The sequence below is a fragment of the Thalassophryne amazonica genome, chromosome 21 (assembly GCF_902500255.1).
Source record: "Thalassophryne amazonica chromosome 21, fThaAma1.1, whole genome shotgun sequence".
Classification (NCBI taxonomy): Eukaryota; Metazoa; Chordata; class Actinopteri; order Batrachoidiformes; family Batrachoididae; genus Thalassophryne; species Thalassophryne amazonica.
The window spans coordinates 8,298,601-8,317,686 of NC_047123.1; the positions used below are offsets into that span (position 1 = coordinate 8,298,601).

Here is a 19,086-nt window from a genome sequence, read left to right on the forward strand (position 1 = left end):
GAGAAACAGCTGTGTAAACTCACTATCACTGACTACGGAACGTTTCCTTTTCCCAGCATTAGTGACTCCTGGATTCATGTTCCGTACTCAGGATATAGAGTTAGCACTGCGTGCTACTGACAGACAGCACCGCGGGTAGCAGAGGTCAATCTGGACATATTTCCCCCATTTAACATAGTGTTTCCATTATTTCGTCTGTCACCTGTGGGGACACGGACATGGTGAGGACTCTTGGAGACTCTTTGTAAATTGTCTGTGCTGCGTTCCCACCATCGTGTGTCGTCCTGTGTGACAGAGACCTTATAAAACACGGGGTTTAAACCACTTGTAATTAGAAAATAACTCACCTCGACTTGGGCACAAAAACACTCTGTGGACACAGTGAGACATCATAGTGGGTGTGCAGCAGTGTGGAGAGTTTAAGAACATCTCCTAGCAGCACTAATGGCTGCTGCACAGCTTCAGTCTAAATGTCAGTGTGACCCGTCTGCCCCGCTGTAATGGGAAAGTCCAGACGGAGTACTTTTTAACAGCTTCGTCAAACACTCACATTTCTGCCGCTGAGGCTTCTGGGATTTGAACCACTGACTCTTTACTGGAGCAGATTCCATTTCATCCCGCAGAGCCACCTTTGTCTCCTCCAAACTTTACAGAATGGATCCTATGTTTGTTCTGTGTTCCTGCTCACTTTGTTCATATTGTGGTTGGCACTGTGCACCATGTGAGAAATGAATCCGAACTACAAAGTGAGCGCACACGAATCACAGGAAACAGTGCTCAGTGAAGTAAAAATGACTGGACATACTACACAAATACCATGGAGCAGCACTTTGGAATTCATTAACATCTAAAGTAGCAGACTGTAAATCCTTTTCAACCGTACGGACAGATTGTTGAAGTCACTGCTTTGTTTGTGTTTTACAATATGAGCTGCTCATACATATCATAGCTCATTGATTCACTCATATTTACCATAGTGGGTGGGTTTGATTTAGAGACTGAAATGAAAGCTTCATCTTCACCAACAAAGCTATCACCTCCTACCAATCCCGGAGTCCAGAGAATTGTTAGAACGTGACTAAAGGTGCCCTTATGCCTTTGATCCACACACTTTCATGCACATAGGTGTGACGATCTCCACCCGCTGTGTTCTCAGCTAGATGCCGCACTTTGTTCCACTGGATGCCACGCAGTGTGTGCTGGACGCTGTGGATATAAAATAATTATTTTGTAGCAGATTAGTCATTTTTTTCTCAGAGTAGGCTGTTGAAAACGAACTCTAATTGTTTCCAGAATCACAGAGGACCTCTCCAGCGGCAGCTTTTTTCCTCTCACTCTCACGCACTGAATGAGGTGGAGAAAGCATTTGGAGCCTTCTCAAAAAGGTAATTATTTGTCATGTTTATATTGTAATGGCTTGGTAAAACAGTTGCATGTTCATCCCTTCTTGTGAGCAGCATTTTTGCGTAATGTTCACATAATTAATGCGTGATGGAGATTTTGAACATTTCAAAATTTTCTTTGCGCACCTGCATGAAGCTGCGCACAGTTTACAACAGTTTACAATGAGTTTGAGATGCATTTAGTCCCGTGCACAGCAGAGTGCCAGCAAGTGCATGGATCAAAATCGTACAAGTGTCAGGGGACCTTAAAGGTGCCTTAAAACTGACTTTAGAATTATTTAAGAGGTTTTAACTTGTCATCTGATGGTTAATAATCTCATTAATCCGTTTGATCGCTTTGGGTGTAGAGACTCCATCTCAGACGAGCTGCTGAGCTCCAAAGTGAGGCATGCGCAGTGAAGGCAGGATGGACCAATTTTTGGGGGGACCGTTCGGTCGGCGACACCGTATAGCAGTGCGTATGATCTAATTGCGTTGGGATTGTGTGTGAAGGCAAGCTCTGTTACATACGGGCACAGAGGCACATATAGTGTACACATACACACACGCTCTGCACTTTGTCGATGAGTGGGGCCTGATTTGGTTTGAACTAAAGCTGAAAGTCTACAATTCAATTCCATCTCAGTTTTGTCATTTCAACTCAATTTTGGTGGTGTACAGAGGCAAACTGACCAAAAATTGTGCCAAGAAACAAATACTTATGAACCCAAATGTATGTTGGACACAATTTTCACAGTGTTCACCATCATATCTGCATCTGTGTGGCATAAAAACAGTCCTCAGTTTCTCCACAGTTTGGTGAATAAGAAATTAGAACCTTGATACATTTCTAGAAAAAAACTATTTCAGTTTCTGTCATTTCTTTTCAGTCAGTTGGAGATGGAGAACAAGGCCATGTATTTGAGTACATATGAGGAAAGAGAGAATGGCTCTGTGTACGAAGAGGCCTATGATGGACCCAACCTGTCCAAACTCAACCTGTGTGATGAAGGTAAGGATCAGAGTTCAGGGTTTGACCTTAGAAGGCTCTGATGTGAGCTGAGATGAATCACTTTGACAAGTTTGACCAGCCGAAGGGTCAGGGATCAAATCTTGGTTATTCCTGCCTGTGTGTTAGAGTTGAGTTAGAAACTGTATGTGACATTGGTTCACCTTGAGATTGATGTTAAATCTGTATCCAGTTCTGCAGGTGGGCCACAATACAACAGTAGTAGGCAGGATTAGCACTCTAGTTAATACAAAAAACATTGACGCAGCTCCAAATTAATTGAGAGTCGAGACTTGTTTGTTGGTGGTTTTATCAATTTTACTTTTACTAAGGTCCAGTGTCCATGTAACATTTTTGCTCAGGGTGCCAGCATTTTTTTTCAATTGCGTTAAATGAGAATAGAGTGCACCGATCAAGTTTTTTTTTTTTAGAGCAGACCGCTTTTTTGTGTGGCCGCTCTGAGTGCTTTTAAGTTAAAAATCCTGAACTTTTCTTAAAGACTCTGTGACATCACTGCAACACATTTTCAGTCAAGTGGAAAGAGAAGTTTATTTTTGCTAATTTGTTACTCTAACACAACAGAGACAAAAAAAACTCATCTGTGATTGCAGATTGGACAGATGCTTGGTTCTTGCTGAGGGTGAGCACTTTTTATTGCTGTAGATCAGGGGTGCTCAAGTTCGGTCCTCGAGATCTACCTTCCTGACACTCTTAGTTGTCTCCCTGCTCCAACACACCTGAATCCAATGAGCCTTTCATTGGATTCAGGTGTGTTGGAGCAGGGAGACAACTAAGAGTGTCAGGAAGGTAGATCTCGAGGACCGAACTTGAGCACCCCTGCTGTAGATTATAAAGTCCCCATTAGCTATTTATTGTTGTCATGGAAACAAATCCCACTGAAAATGCTGAAACCACAGGGATGAAGCATTTTCCAACAGATAAAAAGAATAACCTCCATATGGGCACAAGCATGTTGGTAAAGTTTGAGAAAAAAGAGTTGTTTTATGCATTTCAATTAATCCATTCTTTTTTCCTGTTGAAGGTGATGGGATGGTCCGGATCATATTAGGTTAGACATTGAGTGAATTATGTGCTGCACGCCGCACAGGTCACAGTCAGGGTGTGATGTTGTAAAGTGACATAGATCCTGTAAAATATGTCATAAAATATATGTTATACTTGTGTCAGCTAGAACCATTCATCAAATCAGTCATGCAATCACTTTCAGTGTTAATTAATACTCATACAAGATACATTGTCAAAATTTCTCGAACAAGTTACCTACTTCTGGAGCAGCCCAGCTTCCTATAAGATGCATTTGAGAGATTCCATTGTAGCTATTTCTCAACAATATGCCAATGCTGTATGTAGACATTGATGGAAAACATTTTTGGAAGAAAAAGAGCCCAAGCACTCTGCTTTACCTATATAACATAGCATAACACAACAATATCTGTGCCATATATACGAGGTCTGTTAGAAAAGTATCGGACCTTTTTATTTTTTGCAAAAACCTGAATGATTTGAATCACGTGTGCTTGCATGAGCAAACCTTGAACCTTCGTGCGCATGCACGAACTTTTTCACGCCTGTCAACTGCATCATTTTCTGGTAAGCAGCCTTTGTGTGGGACGTGTGTTGTGCGCTCGGTGGATATTCATTCCAAGGAAAAAGACGGAACGACTGGAGCAGCACCACATCAAATTTTGCCAGAAACTGGGCGACAGCCATGTGGAAACCATTCGGATGATTCAGACGGCTTTCGGTGACTTTTCAGTCGTGTGACTATCTGAGAAATTGTGGAAGAGGTGGGCATGTCACAGCATGTCCTGTGAGACTTCAACACGAAGGCGCTTTTGCGCCGCCGTCAGCAGCAGCATGAATTTCACCGCCACTCTTTTCATGGCCAAATCTTCTGTCACAGTGGAATGTACCGAAAAAGTGCTGATGTCCGTCTCTTCAGCAATTTCTCGGACAGTCATACGACGGTCCCACATCACCACAGCGTTCACTTTGGAAATGATCCGGTCATTTCAGCATGTTGATGGCCGACCGGAGCGCGGCTCGCTCTCCGCCGTTGTGCGGACGTCTTTAAACCGGTTGTACCGCTCCTTAATCTGTGTGATGCCCATAGCATCGTCACCGAAAGGCGTCTGAATCATCCGAATGGTTTCCACCTGGCTGTCACCCAGTTTCAGGCAAAATTTGATGCGGCGCTGCTTCAGTCGTTCCGTCTTTTTCCTTGAAATGAAAATCCGCTGAGCGCACAGCACACGTCCCACACAAAGGCTGCTTACCAGGAAAAGATGCAATCGACAGGCGTGAAAAAGTTCACACATGCGCATGAAGGTTCAAGGTTTGCTCATGCAAGCACACGTGATTCAAATCCATCAGGTTTTTGCAAAAAATAAAAAGGTCTGATACTTTTCTAACAGACCTCGTATGCGCTTGTGCCACATTTGGTGGAAATTGGAGTAAAAATCAAAATTTTGTTCATTGATGCCATTGACCTTGACTGAAATCCTTTTAGGATCACCCTATACTAGAATCACTTAATGACAGTTCTGGGGCTGGCCTTCATCCACATACAATGCTTCATGAACGCTGCCTGAAGAACTGAAGATGAGTAGAGGAACAAACAAGCAAACATCCATCCATCCATCCATCCATTCATTTTCTTCCGCTTGTCCAAGGTCGGGTTGCGGGGGCAGCAGCTCAAGCAAAGCCGCCCAGACCTCCCGATCCACACACACACCTTCCCCAGCTCCTCCGGGGAGGGAACCCCGATGCGTTCCCAAGCCTGCCAAGAGACGTAGTCCCTCCAGCATAATCTGGGTCTTCCCCAGGGCCTCCTCCCGATGGTACGTGCCCAGGACACCTCTCCAGCGAGGCGTCCAGGGGGTATCCGGAAAAGATGCCCGAGCCACCTCAGCTGGCTCCTTTCGACGTGGAGGAGCAGCGGCTCGACTCCGAGCTCCTCCCGAGTGACAGAGCTCCTCACCCTATCTCTAAGGGAGCACCCAGCCACCCTGCCGAGGAAACTCATCTCGGCCACTACTCGCAATCTTTTTCTTTCGGTCATGAGCCAAATCTCATGACCATAGGTGAGGGTCAGAACATAGATCGATCGGTAAATCGAGAGCTTTTCCCCCCTGCTCAGCTCTCTCTTCACCACAACGGTCTGATACAGCGACCGCATCACTGCAGACGCTGCACCGATCCGTCTCTCGATCTCACGCAAACAAGCAAACAACATTCCCCAAATTTTACCGTGACTCTGACTGAAGGCCTTTCGCTCCCTGAAGACATACTGACACACTCTAAGGGTGTTTTCATGTTACAACCCATCATATTTTATGTGTGCGTATGTGCTTGTGCACGTGTGCACGTATATGTGTGTGTGTGTGTACTGAATCCAGTTGAACGGATCCACAGTTGACCCTGTGGTGTTCTCACATTTCATTCTAAAGTGATGGGAATGATTTAGTAATCATTAAGTGCAGAGTTTGTTGACATTTTAATGGACAGCAGACAAAGGTCTCACACACCAGGAGGACCATCCTCATCCAAGTTTAGTAATCCTTCGACATTTTTACACTTCATCCAATTAGAGACGATACTTCAAACCTGGAACTGTTTCTCTATTAGTTTAGCTCATGAGAAAAGAAAAAACCAAAGCATTCAGAAGTAAGAATTCTCTGAGACCCTGGCAAAGTTCAACTCTTCAATAAGAGCATGTCAAAGCCGTGATCCAGCCAGAAGCGATGTGCATTATGGATGAAATGCAGTCTCAAGTAAGTCAGTCCCATATAGTCCCTGAGGACCATTAGTACTGGTGTTGTTACAAGAAGCTAATGAGAGTCTACAACTCCCCCGAGATGGGACACCGTTTTATCACAGGTTATTTTTCCAGCCAAAGCTGGTAACCAAATATAGCCGGGTGAGACATGTGAATAAAATGTCTTGTCTAAGGTAACATTGTGTCTGAAAGGTAGCATTGTGTTTCGATTTGGCTCGAAAAATTAAATCTTGAAATCAGTCTACGATATTATGTGCATTACAGAAAGTATTTTGAGTCACAGGATTGTATCATTATTCATTTGTTTTCTGCTGCTTATCTGGGTCTGTGTCATGGTGGGAGTTGACCAAGCAGCTCAACCCACACTTCCCTATCCTTGGCCAAGTTAATCTAACTCGAATGCGGTCCAGAACCAGCTGGACCCTCCAGCGTGTCCTGCGTCTTCACTGGGGCCTCTTTGCAGTTGGATGTGATTGGAACACCTCTCTCAGGAGATGACCCCAGATACCAGAACCACATCAGCTGGCTACATTCCATGCAAAGAAGCAGTGGCTCTACTCAGAGTCCCTCCCAGATAGTCAAGTTTCTCGCCCCTGCCCCGGAGGGTAAAGCCAAGATACCCAACAGAGGAATCTTATTTCCACAACTTTGTTCTCTCTGTCATTACATAAAATTCATCACCACAGGTGAAGATAGGAGCATAAATCAATTGGTAAATCAAGAGTCTCACCTCCTAGCTTAGCTCTTTCTTCACTACGACGGTCTGGTACAGCATCCGTAAAAAAATGTTTACTACAAAGTATTATTTTGAATGGTAAACTTTTGCATCCTCCTGGCAGGTGTATAAAGTTGATGAGAACGAGGAACGAATGTCTCTCCTGTGATCTCATGTGCAAATTAATTGCAGCATTTGCAGTTCTTTGGACAGTGTCAATGTAATAAATTTTCTGCAGATGGTGCTACCTTTAAAACAGGCTTAAGATTTTGTTTAGGAAATGATCTGAGCTCATGCACACACATTATGTCACCAGAACCTTACAAGTCTGGAGACAGTGTCAGACTTTTATAGACTCTCCCTTCTGCCAAGCAGCATGTGCATTTGATTTGGAAAGTTGGAGTGTAAAGAACACAATGCTCTGTCCTTGTAAAGCCACTAATTTTACAGAAAAAGAAAACAAAGAACAGCCAAGTACACAAGCTGACTCACATAACTGACTCACACGGACATAGATTGAAACAAACAGGTTTAGGATTTGTGCCGACATGGTCCATTTTTGTACCACCCTTCTCGGTTTACTAATAAAACTTGCCTCCAAGTATTCTAATCTCTGTTTACAAGTGCATTTTGCTCAGATTGTATAAATGCACACAAATTAAATCTGTATGCATTTATACAATCTGAAACAGAGTCTGAGAGTCTGAGATCTAGAGTACAGTTTGCCAGAAAGCACACCGGATACTCCAACCTAGATTACATTTGTCAGTGTTGAAGTTCGGCATCCAAATATATGGTCCTAAGGGCCCGTCTTCACAGTCTGTACCGCTCAGTCTAAAGCTCATACCTGCAACAAGTGCATTTGGTCCACGACAACCTCCACTTTGCTGTTTACACAGTGTGTAGTCTGATTGCAAAGTAAGGCACAGGGAGCAAAGGGGTTGGGTTTCATCGCCTCATGAGAAAGCATGAAATATAGGTAGAGTTGTCAGAACCAGTGACTTAGGCACCTTTTTTTGTTAAGAAACGGTTGACTTTGCTAATGATGCTGTGAACTTTGTAGAATTAATGGATACTCTGAAATCTCAGGGTATCTGTTGGTTTTCCAGCTGTCACTCCACATTGGCCATTTGACTGCACTGTTGACCTCCATCCAAGGACCTCGCCACCTAAGGGGCATCTCTAGTCCATCTATGAGCCTGAGCTCCAGTGCTATGCCAAAACACGGCAGTAATTACATACCCTTTGTTGTCACCAGCTGGATCTGGGTTCTTCTTTGTTGAATTGACTGCATTGACTGTCAGGGTTTAAATGACATCACCAAAAACTCTAGGTACCCTCTGCCTTTTCTCTCTTCAGCATTTAAGTTGTTATTGGAAGATACTCAAAGAAGTTGACGGATTGGTGACCGCCTTTAATATTCCCGGTGGTCATTAGGAATAATGTGTCATGTCATTCAGACTTTTCAGGGCTCCTGCTGTTTTTCAAAATCTAGTCTGTGATGTGAACAGCATGGTGGCTAAAGCCATGCTCAGACCAAATAATGAACAATGAATAATGAGCCACATAGCATGAATTTTTTGTGCGAGTCAAGTTATTCAAGAAATGTGGGAGAATAGTCACTCTTCGAGGCAGATTATATGGCTAATGAAGCTCATCTCTGAGCGTGGCGCTAATTTCGTGAAGTTCAAAATTTTGCAAAAATCGCGTGGGGCGATTTCTATACGAGGTACTACGGGGACAAACGATGATGTTAGAGGCATGTTAGCGGTGAGTGCGAGGCTGGTAGAAGCCCATTATCCAAGTAACTGGTGGCTATGAGGACAGAACACCTGCAACAAGCAGGTTCCACTCTGAGAAAGCCCTTGTAGCCTTTTTTAACACCTGTTTCCTGCAATTCCTTCAGAAGAACATCATATATGTTGCTCATTATTTGAATAATTACTGAAATTTCTGATAAATCCATACGTGGCTCATTATTCATGGCTTTATTATTCGGTCTGACTAGGGCTTTAGTGGTTAACACTGAGTCATGGGGGATGGTTTTTCCTCACCACAGTTGCCTAGTGCTTGCTCTGGGGGTCGGCATGGTTGGTCCTTATTTGAGTGGAGTGACTTGGGCCAAGTTTGTTGTGATTTGGCGCTTTATATATATACATAATATACTTATACATGAATTGAAGTGTAATTGAATATTGAAGTATATGTCTGTGTGTTGATATGTAGTGTGTTGTGAATTTGTGTTTATGTTATTATGACTGTTATAATTGTTGGACTTGTACTAGCAGGGGTGGGCGTTGATAAGCTTTGCTTCTGCCCACACCCTTTCGGACTTACAGGCTACAACCCCTGGCAAAAATTATGGAATCACCGGCCTCAGAGGATGTTCATTCAGTTGTTTAATTTTGTAGAAAAAAAGCAGATCACAGACGACACAAAACTAAAGTCATTTCAAATGGCAACTTTCTGGCTTTAAGAAACACTATAAGAAATCAAGAAAAAAAGATTGTGGCAGTCAGTAACAGTTACTTTTTTAGACCAAGCAGAGGAAAAAAATATGGAATCACTCAATTCTGAGGAAAAAATTATGGAATCACCCTGTAAATTTTCATCCCCCAAATTAACACCTGCATCAAATCAGATCTGCTCATTGACATTGACCCTATGCCAGGACATTGACCCTATGTGTCTTTTTGCAAGGAATGTTTTTGCAGTTTTTGCTCTATGACAAGATGCATTATCATCATGAAAAATGATTTCATCATCCCCAAACATCCTTTCAATTGTCGAAAATATCAACATAAATTTGTGCATTTATTGATGATGTAATGACAGCCATCTCCCCAGTGCCTTTACCTGACATGCAGCCCCATATCATCAATCAATCAATCAATCAATCAATTTTTTTATATAGCGCCAAATCACAACAAACAGTTGCCCCAAGGCGCTTTATATTGTAAGGCAAGGCCATACAATAATTATGTAAATAATTATCAATGACTGTGGAAATTTACATGTTCTCTTCAGGCAGTCATCTTTATAAATCTCATTGGAAAGGCACCAAACAAAAGTTCCAGCATCATCACCTTGCCCAATGCAGATTCGAGATTAATCACTGAATATGACTTTCATCCAGTCATCCACAGTCCACGATTGCTTTTCCTTAGCCCATTGTAACCTTGTTTTTTTTCTGTTTAGGTGTTAATGATGCCTTTCGTTTAGCTTTTCTGTATGTAAATCCCATTTCCTTTAGGCGGTTTCTTACAGTTCGGTCACAGACGTTGACTCCAGTTTCCTCCCATTCGTTCCTCATTTGTTTTGTTGTACATTTTTCGATTTTGAGACATATTGCTTTAAGTTTTCTGTCTTGACGCTTTGATGTCTTCCTTGGTCTACCAGTATGTTTGCCTTTAACAACCTTCCCATGTTGTTTGTATTTGGTCCAGAGTTTAGACACAGCTGACTGTGAACAACCAACATCTTTTGCAACATTGCGTGATGATTTACTCTCTTTTAAGAGTTTGATAATCCTCTCCTTTGTTTCAATTGACATCTCTCGTGTTGGAGCCATGATTCATGTCAGTCCACTTGGTGCAACAGCTCTCCAAGGTGTGTTCACTCCTTTTTAGATGCAGACTAACGAGCAGATCTGATATGATGCAGGTGTTAGTTTTGGGGATGAAAATTTACAGGGTGATTCCATAATTTTTTCCTCAGAATTGAGTGATTCCATATTTGTTTTCCTCTGCTTGGTCTAAAAAAGTAACCGTTACTGACTGCCACAATCTTTTTTTCTTGATTTCTTATAGTGTTTCTTAAAGCCAGAAAGTTGCCATTTGAAGTGACTTTAGTTTTGTGTCATGTCTGTGATCTGCTTTTTTCCTACAAAATTAAACAACTGAATGAACATGCTCCGAGGCCGGTGATTCCATAATTTTTGCCAGGGGTTGTATATAACATTCATGTTATTTGTATGTTTCTGTTCTTTCGGATTTGTGTGTGTGTGCCGAATAAATCCATTCATTCATTCATTCATTCAAGGTCCTGGGTTCACTTCCATCCTGGTCTTTCTGTGTGTTTACATGTTCTCCCCATGTTTGTGTGGGTTCCCTCCGGGTTCTTTCCCAAAGACACGCAGGTTAGTTGAAATGGTTTCGCTAAATCACTCAATGGAATCCTAACAGACACCTGAATGAGTGAATCAGCTTGTGGCAGAGCAACAAGAGATGGAAAATGTATTGGTTAGGTGGTATTTGAGAACCAGGTTTGAGAGCCAGTGGTCTAAACTTTAAAGTAAGGGGCTTTACACCAGAAGATCAAACCCCTGTCAGACCAGAAAATTACTCAGGGCCCTTGTGCAGTTCAGTTTCTCTTCATCCATATAGTGCCAAATCACAACATAGGTTGGCTCAAGGCACATCATAAGGGTAAAGTCTAACTTTACCAGTCACATAGACAACAGTGGTAAGGAAAAACTCCTTCTGGTGTTTTTTGAGGAACAATCCTCAAGCAGACCAGACTTAAGGTGCCTTGACACTTGCACAAATTTGATCCATGCACTGGTATGCAATCTACAGTGCCAGAAAGTAAACTTGTTGTACCATTGTAAACTGTGTGCGGCTTTGTGCAAAACCACAAAGAAAATTTTGAGATGTCAAGTGTCAAGGTGCCTTTTGAGGGGTCACCCACTACTCAGGCCATACTAACATGCTAACAATGATCAACCGTGTAAATGCAGCACTAACATCTAATAATTTCCACACTGTGGTGGTATCTGAGTCCATTACAAGCAGAAGATCATTCACCACTTCAGTAAGTGCTGCCTCTGTGGAGTGGTGCATTCTAAACAGACTGCAGAGGCTCAAATAGGTTATTTTCAGCAAGATAATCCACAAGTTGCAGTGAAACTAATTTTTCAATAATCTTACAGTGAAAAGACAGATGCAGTATCGGTCTGTAAATTTTCAATGAACCTAGATTGAGGTTTCTAAAGAATCAGTTTGATAGGCAAGGGTTCTTATCCCCGAGTTGCTCCTGGTGTGCTTTGAGTCTCAGCTTTAGATGCAAAAGCGCTATAAAAATACAGCCCATTTGTTTTATTTAACCCCCCCAAAGTGTGACTTTTTGATGCTTTAGAACAGGAAGCTGTTGTTTACACTGAGGCTGGATGGTTTTTGACAGTGGGCCCGTTGTTCTTTGTGACATCACACACGGGGATTCTCCTGTCAGAGTATTTTATGATGGTCAGGTTTGTTTACAGCAGATAGCTTCACAAAGTGTCACTATTTGATGCCTTTGAATGGGAATGTGTTGTTCAGAGATCAGCATTAGAGGAGAACATGATGAATATTTCTCCCTCATGTGTGAGTAAAAGTCAGTTTTATGTGTATGTTTGGATGGAGTGTCTCTGTTGTGGCTCTTCATTAAACTGTTTACTGAAGACCAGCATGTGCTTGGAGTGCTGTTTGTGTTTCTATACATTCCATCCATGTGACACACATCTGGGCCAGCTGGGTTTGTCTTACACTGAATCTGCACTGGGCAGCATGGTGGATTAGTGGTTAACACTGTTGCCTCACAGCAAGAAGGTCATGGGTTCGATTCCCATCTGTGGCCTTCCTGTGTGGAGTTTGCATGTTCTCCCCGTGTTTGTGAGGGTTCCCTCCGGGTGCTCAGGCTTCCTCCCACATCCAAAGGCATGCAGGTTAGGTGAACTAGAAACTTTTTAATTATCCGTTGGTGTGTGAATGTATTTGTCTGTCTATATGTGACCCTGCGACAGACTGGCATCCTGTCCAGGATATATCCCACCTCACGCCTATGACTGCAGTGATAGGCTCCAACCCCCCATGACCCTAAATTGGAGTAAGTGCTTGAAGATGAGTGAATTCTGATTAAAGCCAAAATCACACATTCTCATCGGCAGAATGCCATTAAATCATCTTAATATTCCAGTTGGTGAAATATTAGTCCAGTTGGTGAAATATTAGTCATTGGTTTGTTTTTGGGTTTTTTTTTGGAGTGCGGGTGGGGGTGGTGAAAAAGTAAAAAAAAAAAAAAAAAAAAAAAAGACCTTACCTTGCCAGCTGACTTTGTTCTCTTTAGGTTCCAGCTTGGAAAACATCTGTTACTTGCAGTTTTCTTCAAAATCATATACAGTATTTTTAGTGTTTTGTGGAACAAGCATCTGGACTTTGTAAATGAAAGAAGCTGACAAACAAGGTAATTTCCTGTGACATTCAACCTCAAAATGACACACATATGTTGAGACAGAGAGCCAGAAGAAATGTCTGCTTCAGCTACAGTAATTCATACACGGGCTTGAGTTGATTGTTTTTCATCATAACTGGTTAAATGATTAGAAAATAAAGGCTTATTTTCATCGTTTTAGAACATTCTTTGAGGAAACAGTCTCTCTCTCACTCACCCCATTCACTCTGTGCTTCACTCAGTCATCCCCTTTATCTGTTCAGTTCTTACAGAGTCCTTTCTGCAGTATGGTGTTTTTGTGTAACCATGTTATCTGAATTTTAGAATGTCTTAAAGTCTTAATGACAACCACACCTGCTCATCAATCCTGCATCCACTAACCATCCACCAGGGGGCAGACATGTCTATGGGATATTGTATAAGCAAAACAAAGTTGCTTTTTGGGTTGATTTAGTGCGTCAAACTTCAGATTTTAATGAATTATCATTATATGGTCCTTTATTTAGATGATAACTTTTATTGGTTTTGAGGTACAGTGGTCCGTCGTTTATCGCGGAAGTTACGTTCTAAAAATAAAACGCAATAGGCGAAATCCGCGAAGTAGTCAGCATTATTTTTTTACAATTATTATAGATGTTGTAAGGCTGTAAAAGCCCTCACTACACACTTTATACACTTTTCTCAAAGAGATCATTTTCTCACTTTTCAAACCTTAGTAGAAAAATAAGTCCAGTATTATAGAATGAAATCAAAGATCAAAACCTGTTTTCAGGCCCAAACATTTGTTTGAGAAATAAAAATAGAACATTTTCCTATAAATAATTACTATTAAACTATTAAACTAATGAATTTAATTTTAACAATCAACCTACAAGGTTGGACACATAAGAAATTATTAATAGTGACTGACCAGTATTTCACTGTTCCTCTGATCGCGCCTCTGTGTGCTGGCGCCGCTCCGCTGTAGCGTCTTTTTCCACTGAAGGCCTCGGTGCAGGTGTCTTCTTCTGAGTGAAGAACATAGTTATGGGTAGTTGTTGGCGCTCTTTTTTCTTCTGGGCGAGAAGATTCTTATAAACAAATTTGGCAAGCTGACCGCATTCTATACTGTACAGGAGACACGGTACGGAGGAGACTGATTGACAATGGTGTACAGTCCCTTAGCCAATCAGGACGCAGAACACAATGCGTTTGCTCTCCCTTAGCCAATCACGGTGATGCCGACCAGTGCCATGACCGGCCCACCTGATGAGAATACAGAACACAATGCGCTGTAAAAAAAAAAAAAAGCATGCAAAATTGCACTAAAAAAATCTGCAAACTGCGAGGCCGCGAAAGGTGAACCGCGTTATAGCGAGGGACCACTGTATAGCCCCTTTCACACCGGGCCGACGACGCCAAGTTGTGCAACCTAATGCTACAATACACTGACAGACGCAAAGTGCAACGCGAAACGGACGCAAAAAAAATTAAACATTTAATTTTAAAAAATATATATTTTTAAAAAATTTTAAAAATTAAACATTTAATTTTTCACGGATTTTCAGCGTAGAGCACTGGATGCAGAAAGGAAGTAGTTTTCACGCAAGTTGAGGCAACATTATGGTGACTGTATGCCACACCCAACACCAATTTATGATTCCTGCTGTGCTCCATTGTTGCCAAGCTATAAATTATGCAGGATTGTTGCCGAACGTTTTATACCGTAACACAGTGCAGTAACTATACTGCTCAAAGAGCACATGTGAACAATTAAAAGAAAAAAAAAATGCTCATTACAGCCTGGCTGCAGCTCCTCAATTGGAGTTTCTTCCTGTTAAAAGGGAGTTTTTCCTTCCCACTGTCGCCAAGTACTTGCTCACAGGGGGTCGTTTTGACCATTGAGGTTTTTACGTAATTATTGTATGGCCTTGCCTTACAATATAAAGCGCCTTGGGGCAACTGTTTGTTGTGATTTGGCGCTATATAAATAAAATTGATTGATTGATTGGAGTGGATGGGCTCATTTATCCATTCATTCAGTTGTATGAAGTAGATGAAGTAGATGCCTTTGGAAATGTTAAGGCATGTATCCTGGAAAAGCCTCAGAAAAACACGTGTGATGTAAGTGCTCTGAAAAGTATTCTGGGTCATGCATTCATGTTCTTTGGTAGCAACCTTCACCTGCGTTGCAATAATGTTGAAAATGTGAAAACAGAAGAAGAAAGAAAACAATTATCCATCATGGATATATTCATTATTATTTATTTTCTGTATCTGCTTACTCCAATTAAGGCTCTTTTGGGGCAGGTTGAGGGTGACTGGAGCCTATCCCAGCAGGCATAGGGCATGAGGTGAGGTACACCCTGGACATGATGCCAGTCTATAGCAGGGCCACATGGAGACAGACAAAACACATTCACACTTGCACACACAAAGATGGTTCATTCAGAGTCACCAGTTCACCTAACCTGCATATCTTTGGAAGTGGGAGGAAACCAGAGCACCCGGAGGGAACACCCACAAGCACAGGGAGAACATGCAAACTCCGCACAGAAAGGATCAAGTGGGAAGCAATCCAACCTTCTTGTTGTCAGGTAACAGTGCTAACCACTAAGCCACTGTGCCACTCCACATGGATACAAATAAAACAAAAACTGTTTCATGATGTACATCCACACAGCGTTTAGGACAAAGGGTCAAAACAAAGGGTCCCCTTGTCCCCTCTGGATCAGGGTAGAGTTATTGCTCCAAGTGGAGGAGTTCAAGTATCTTGAGGTCTTGTTCATGCATTTGTACAAGATGGAGTGTGTAATTGATAGACAGGTTGGTCCTGCAGATGTTGTACTGGATTGTCATGGTGAAGAAGAAGCTGAGCCAGAAGGCAATACTCTCAATTTACACTCTTTTCCTCACCGGTGGTCATGAGTTTTTGATAGTGACTGAAAAAACAAAGTCATGAACACACATGGCAGAAATGAAGTTCAGCCATAGGGGCTTTGACCCAGGGACCTGGTGAGAGGTTTGAATATCCGAGGGGACTCAGAGTAGAGCCGCTGTTTCTTGTCATCGTAAAGGAGCTAACTGGGGTAGTTGGAGCATCTCGTGTGGATGCCTCCTCATTGTTTCCTTGTGAGGTCTTCCTGTCACCTCCAACTGGGAGGAGACCAGTTGCCACTGTGCTGTCACTGGGACTTGGACCATGATAAGTGGCAGAAAATGAATGAATATACGGCCAGAAATCACACTGTTCCAGCGGGCTGCACACAACCGGAGGAGATTAATTTACCAAGTAATTTGGATATTTTGAGTCTTTTATAACTATATATCTATTCCAGTAACAAAAAACAGAGGGGCAAGTAAAATCTTTCATCATTCCATCTAATAATGAACATTTGGTGCAGAAATAATGGGTCATGACAGGCACTTAACTATAAGTTAAAGCAAGGAATTGTGTTGTAAGTAAAAATGAGGACAAGATGCTCTCTGACCTGCCTGTTTTGCTATTCTTGATAAGTTTCTGAAATACCTCTATTTTAGAACACACACACACACAAGAACTAACTTCGTCACTGCTCAGTGTATTCTGGCCAGTTACTTTATTTCTGGTGTATGCATGAAGTACATTTTGATCCAGGGCTAAGCTTTTCTAAAATGATGGATTCATCACAAAATAAAAAACGGTAGACTTTTCACAAAACTGACAAGTACTGTTGTACTATTTCTGTTATGTATTGGAAAAATCACACCAAATTTTATTGCTTATGAAGTATTTATTTGAGGGATTTCACATTGAAACATAGTGTCTTTGTTCTGTGAGATCTTGCAGACAGCATGAAAAAGGACAAGCATGCACAAGGTTTGAGGATCATGCTGCATTTAATGAAACCCAGGAATTTGGAATTACTAACCAACAACTATAGCTATGATAAAATATTAGTCTCTCCACTGACTCTTCTTCGCAAATCAAGTAAAAGCACAACTATAACAAAAAATACAACTGACATAACAGATTTGAGTGGTTTCTTGCATATTTAGCAGATATCCAGCAAAACCTTAGTGTCAACATAAATTATGTCCAGAGTTTTCCCCATTGGGATCTCTGGTGGCCTGTTTATTAATGGTGTCATCACAGTCTTTGTGTTTTTTCTTTTTGTTTGTTTGTTTGCTTGTTTACGCTTCCAGGCACTATTAAAGGTTTACTGTGTTTCTTTGGCTCCATGATATCAATTACAATGAAGCACACAATGCTTATTTCTCCATAGTCACCCCTAGTGGGGTATGAGAGAACTGCACATATCTACAAAGTTTAACAGTGTATCATAGCAGGTGAACAAGGGATATGGTTTAGATACAATGCAGAAAAAAGACAAGAGCAGTCATAGATTTCTGATGTCCACCAGTCCGGATCCAGATCACCTCCAAAATTCAGTGGAGTCTTCCATGGCCTAATATCTATCTGTGGTGTAAATTAGGTGAGAATTCCTTAAGTAGTTTTGACGTAATGCTTCAAAGCCTACTGTATATAATGTGGAATCTTGATCCAGAAATCTAAATCCAGAATCCAGATCCGGATCACCTCCAGAATTCAGTGGAGTCTTCCATGCCCTAATATCTATCCATGGTGCAAATTTGGTGAGAATCCATGAAGTAGTTTTGACGTAATCCTTCAAAGACTATATAAAGTGAAATCTTGATACAGAAATCTAAATCCAGAATCCGGATCCAGATCATCTTCAAAATTCAGTGGAGTCTTCCATGCCCTAATATCTATCTATGGTGCAAATTTGGTGAGAATCCATTAAATAGTTTTGACGTAATGCTTCAAAGCCTATATAAAGTGAAATCTCTATCCAGAAATCTAAATCCAGAACCTGGATCCCGATCCAGATCACCTCCAACATTGAATGGAGTCTTCCATGGCCTAATATCTATCTGTGGTGTAAATTAGGTGAGAATTCCTTAAGTAGTTTTGACGTAATGCTTCAAAGCCTACTGTATATAATGTGGAATCTTGATCCAGAAATCTAAATCCAGAATCCGGATCCAGATCACCTCCAAAATTCAGTGGAGTCTTCCATGCCCTAATATCTATCTATGGTGCAAATTTGGTGAGAATCCATGAAATAGTTTTGACATAATGCTTCAAAGCCTATATAAAGTGAAATCTCTATCCAGAAATCTAAATCCAGAACCTGGATCCGGATCCGGATCACCTCCAACATTGAATGGAGTCTTCCATGGCCTAATATCTATCTGTGGTGTAAATTAGGTGAGAATCCATGAAATAGTTTTGACATAATGCTTCAAAGCCTATATAAAGTGAAATCTCTATCCAGAAATCTAAATCCAGAACCTGGATCCGGATCCGGATCACATCCAACATTGAATGGAGTCTTCCATGGCCTAATATCTATCTGTGGTGTAAATTAGGTGAGAATCGGTTAAGTAGTTTTGACATAATGCTTCAAAGCCTATATAAAGTGAAACCTTGATCCAGAAATCTAAATCCAGAATCCGGATGACATACATAATGGAAAGAAATAAAAAATTGATTTTGCTGGCTACAAATGTACAACCAAAAGCTGTTTTCAGTTCTTTAAGTTCTGTACAAACAGTTTGACGCCAATACACAAGATTAGATCTAAAATTATATCATGATAATTTAACCAGATTTTTCTAAGTTTGACAAGATTTTTTTGTTGTTGGTACTATTCATATAACATGGCTTTAAGTATTATTGTGGTTCATGAAGGCAGCTTTTCAGTCTAATGGCATCTTTTCACTGTATTTTAATTCACGTGGTCCAAAATCTTAAATTGTTTCCAGGCAAGGTAACATTTGAGCATATTGGCAATAAAATCCTTTATTTAAAGACTAAGGTAGAAAATCCTTTTTATGATTTAAATCTTTAGAAATCTAAACTAGCTGCAGCTTTAAATGAAGCATGTGCTACAAAGTGATGCAACATTCACATGAATGGTTTCATTCT

General features: G+C 41.3%; 1 protein-coding gene across 1 annotated transcript in view; it reads left to right on the forward strand.

Moving 5' to 3' along the window:
- Positions 1–19,086, forward strand: part of scara5 (scavenger receptor class A, member 5 (putative)) — a 200,071-nt gene that overhangs the window by 23,349 nt on the left and 157,636 nt on the right. The window contains exon 2 of the mRNA XM_034162423.1: positions 2,273–2,394. Coding sequence (XP_034018314.1) covers positions 2,283–2,394 — 112 coding nt within the window. The 5' untranslated portion in view covers positions 2,273–2,282. The remainder of the gene's footprint in view (positions 1–2,272; positions 2,395–19,086) is intronic.